At 35.7% G+C, this 4,083-nt stretch overlaps 1 protein-coding gene across 1 annotated transcript; it reads right to left on the reverse strand.

Annotated features, from left to right (window-relative positions):
- Window positions 1–1,247: 1,247 nt before the first annotated feature.
- Window positions 1,248–4,075, reverse strand: PVRAP (PVR adaptor protein; the record flags this gene model as incomplete). Its single annotated transcript, XM_017634118.1, has 3 exons — window positions 1,248–2,408; window positions 2,526–2,884; window positions 3,769–4,075. Coding segments are annotated over 3 exons (867 nt in total), but the record flags the coding sequence as incomplete, so codon positions are not given.
- Between the last annotated feature and the right edge of the window lie 8 nt (window positions 4,076–4,083).

Here is a 4,083-nt window from a genome sequence, read left to right on the forward strand (position 1 = left end):
CTGCGTGATTTTTTGTGTCCTAGGAGAGCTTGGAGGTAATGTCGGCGCAGACCGTTACTTATGTTGCCTATTTTGAGAAGCGCTTTTCGTTTTTATTCATATTTGGACCCAAAAGCGAAAAAAGCAGGTCCTCCACCTGGGCATGGTATGTGTGCCTAACTGGTTAAGGTTGAGTAAATAGATGGGAAGCTCGACCGACATCCAAAGCAATCCGTTTATTACGGTGCTTTATGATGTTACCCAGGCTAGTGGATACCCATGAACGGGTCATATAACACACTAAATCGAAAGTTTTATGGATGTGAGGGTTAGGCAGATATTTCGTTGAGGTGGATATGTAGGATAATTTAGGTTTAAAATTTCACCTGTAACCAAATAGAGGTTCACTACAAAACCGCCTTGGTTGCGGTAAATTTGTGACCTATTCCGCCTATTCTCAATCTAATCTTATCTTGGTTAAAAAATAGAAAATGATATTTTTTTAGTGCAGCATCTGTTCATTGAGTTCTACGTATAAAATAAACGAAATCAATGAAAATTTAAAAATTTTAGACAAATTTTTAGGTGTCGTTACCAAAGTTTGAAAAACTTAAATTAAAACAAATTAAATTTTTTCAAACCCTGGTAGCGAACCCTGAAAACAAAAATGCAGAACAAAATAAAGGTATGCCCCATACAAAATTTAGATATTGATATTTTAAGGAACACCCTAATATACATATGTACTTGTATACTATATTTTAGCAGAAGTAATCAATTAAATGCCGGTCAAATCAGAGAAAGTGCGCTGAGCTTTATCAAATAACTTCTTTTGACTAATTTTTAGACAAAAATAAGGAAATAAGTGGTGTTTTTTTGGCTATAAAAAGGAAAAATTAAACTGTAACAATATTGGATTTCTAATCAGTTGTTTGGGAGCCATACATTATACAAAATTGATCTTGATTATTTTCGTTTTCATACGCTTTTTCGGAGTCGGCGTAAAACTTTTTGACAACGTCAAGGCACATGCCCCACGGCGGGGTAGAAGCTCGACCAAGCAATTATTATTTTTATATACTTTTTCATCGACCCATATCTTCTTCTTCTAGTACTTTCAAATTCTGGTTTCACTTCCATCATAGATTAAAAAAAAATACTTACCTGAATTTTATTTAGTTAAGCTAATTTAAATAGTAGAAAAAACTTGTGTTTTTTTTTATGAAAACTAAACAAATTTATTTTGCATTTTGCCCGTACGTATTTCATTTTGCATAAAATAAATATTATTATTTACATTGTACTCAAAATGTGCCCAAATTTTTGCATCATCTGCCATGGCCCCATCGGTAAATGAATTAAGAATTAATATTTGTACACAGCTTTTTTAACAGTTATACACAAAACAACTTTAACATTAAATACATACATATATGTATATATGTATATAGTACTAAGTAAACTATGTAGTTTAGGCAACTGGCGCACTGTGCGCTCACATCAGCCGCTTATATATAGTGTCACTTAATCATATCACATGTTTCTATAATTTTTAATTTTTTTTCTTATATATGTACTTCCCTCTCAGTTATATAAATTAAATAAATAAATGTGCTTGAGACAGTAGTTTTTGTTAGACATGGCTTTATAAAGCGTTATGCAAGAAACTGTATCTAGAATTTTCAACTTGTTCATAGAAAAATAAACATTTTCGTACAACTTATTTTACTGAACGTTTTGTTAGCGGCTACAATTTTTTAAGAAATTTGTGGTGTTCAAACTAGCTGGAAAGATTTTTTGTTGCATTTTTAAGAGAATAATGAATTATGTGAATAGTTTATGGGAAAAAAATCAGAAAATTTCAGCATTTCTTTGAGATTGCAAATACCTAGCAAGACCCTCTGAGATTGAGAGCAAAATGTTTCTCAACAATGTTGCTAAGCAATGTTTCTTCGTGTTCTATTGCACCAAATTGTATATTTTTCTTATATTTATATATGTATCTTTTAGATCGCAGTTATATGTACATATATATATGTATCTACATGCATGCTGCTGAAGCGTAGGCAATTATCCAGCTTATGGCTTCTCCGTACCATTCTCACTGCTCTTTCTTTTTTTATAAATTTACTCTGCTATTTTTGTGCTTTTTCCATTAACAACATTGAGTTAAATTATATTCAGTAAACATATTTACTTAGTATGCCACCATATCACTCTGCTTAATTCTATTCATTTTCTAAATTTTTTGCGCGTAAATATTTAAGCAACATTTGTAGTGAATCATATGTATCGAAGTCGTCAATATTTCGTCTGGAAGAAGTCATATTTGTTGGTCGGGGTAAAGCAAGCGGCACCGGTAGTAATTCGGGCATAACCGAGTGATGTGTGATTAAGGCCTGAAGCGTGGAGAACTCTTTGCGGAAGCCCTTGAAATATATAAAGAAATAATTGAAGAAACAAAATAAGACCGAATTTAAAACCTTTTACCTACTTGTATATATTTTTAACCAAAAACTTAAGTGCAATCCAACTCGAATGCTTACCTTGATTTTAAAGCCTCGTGTCGTCCGCAATATTATATAGTTGGCAGTTTTAGGTCCGGGTGGCGATGGCACACGCAGCGTTAAGGCATAACAACCCGGCTTAGAAGTGCTTTTGCGCACCAAAAAGGCACCAGGACTCTTATTGTTAAGCACTTCGACAGCAATGTCCCGAGAAATTCCAGCCTGAAACCAAGAGGCATCTTTGAGATCAGCTTCATCGGCATCATCATCTAAGACGACATCGCTGCCGGTGGCAATGTTAGTATTTGTGTAGGAGTTGGTGGTGGTGTTGGAACGAATAGCCGCCGAGAGGGTATTTGCGCGCAGGCGATTTGCGAATATTTTCGGACTGGAGTTTGCTGTAATTCAAAGAAAAAAAAATAAATAAAAAAAATCATAAGTATTCCATGAAATGTTTGGCTTAGTAGTTTTATTGCTTACAAGGGTTTGAGTAAGGGAGTTATGTTTTTTTTTTGAAAAATTTTATTTTCCATTTTTGTCAAAGTCAATGAAAAGGGATCATAGGTGTCAGAAAAGCAGTTTCGCAAATGGCCTTCCCGATACTAGGAGTTTGAATTGCAGTCTTCAAAAGCCTAGGCATTTAATTTCGTCATCTTCCAAGAACTCTGATAGGGCAGTGTCTTGTCAATACGCCCACCAGAATTGAGAGCTGCGGGTTTGTAAACCTAAGGACATAGCTTGATCGCTTTCGGTCTTCCCTCAGGCGAAAAAACATACAGAGGCAAATCTTCTTGTTTTCGCCCAGCATTCGCTGAGCTGACACGAGGCCCATCTGCTCAAGAGTAGCCCACATGTAGTCAAGGGTCGCTCACATCGACCACAGCATGTCTTTCCGGACCAGCTCATTGAGCAGGCAATTTTCTGCAATATCGAAATGGCCTGGCACCCATATAAATCTGTCTCGGAAATGTGTATATTGGCTGCAGAAACAGCTAGCTCTCAACTTGCTCTGTATTATTTTGAACGTGATAATTAGACATTTTTCGAAGGTTTGAGAACCAGCGGAGATTATTCATATGTTTGTCATTAGCAATCAATTCGATAATAATAAACAGTTTTTTTTTCAATTTCAAAATTGCAACTCCTCCTAAATACTCGTCACTAACAATTTTATGTTCCTTCGTGTTTCTTCTCAAAAGCAAAAAAAATGTTGGGTTGTACTTAGCAAAATAGTTGTTGAAAAATTCATCTGCGAAAAATTGCATTACAAAATATCACTCACCACTACTCGTCTCGCGCAAATAACGTTTCTTCAAATTGAACTCGCTGTTGTCGTTCAGGTTCACAGTGTCCAACATTGGTATGGCCGTCAACGATTGTCGACATGAATCACCAAATTTGCTTGCAATAATCTTCTCCGGCTCAAAAGCTTCCTCATTAATGTAACCATTCGAGTAGATTTTATTGCTTTGCGTTGAACTATCGAGCTTAGAGTTGTTCAGCAAGTTTGTGTTTGCCGTATTTGTGGGCGTCGCGATACCAACCAGAGGGCGCGATTCCTCATTCGTACGCAAGAGGCCCATAGTTAAGCGTTTGA

This window comes from Rhagoletis zephyria, unplaced genomic scaffold (assembly GCF_001687245.7).
Source record: "Rhagoletis zephyria isolate East Lansing unplaced genomic scaffold, Rhagoletis_zephyria_1.1 Rzeph_scaffold_12778, whole genome shotgun sequence".
Taxonomy (NCBI): domain Eukaryota; kingdom Metazoa; phylum Arthropoda; class Insecta; order Diptera; family Tephritidae; genus Rhagoletis; species Rhagoletis zephyria.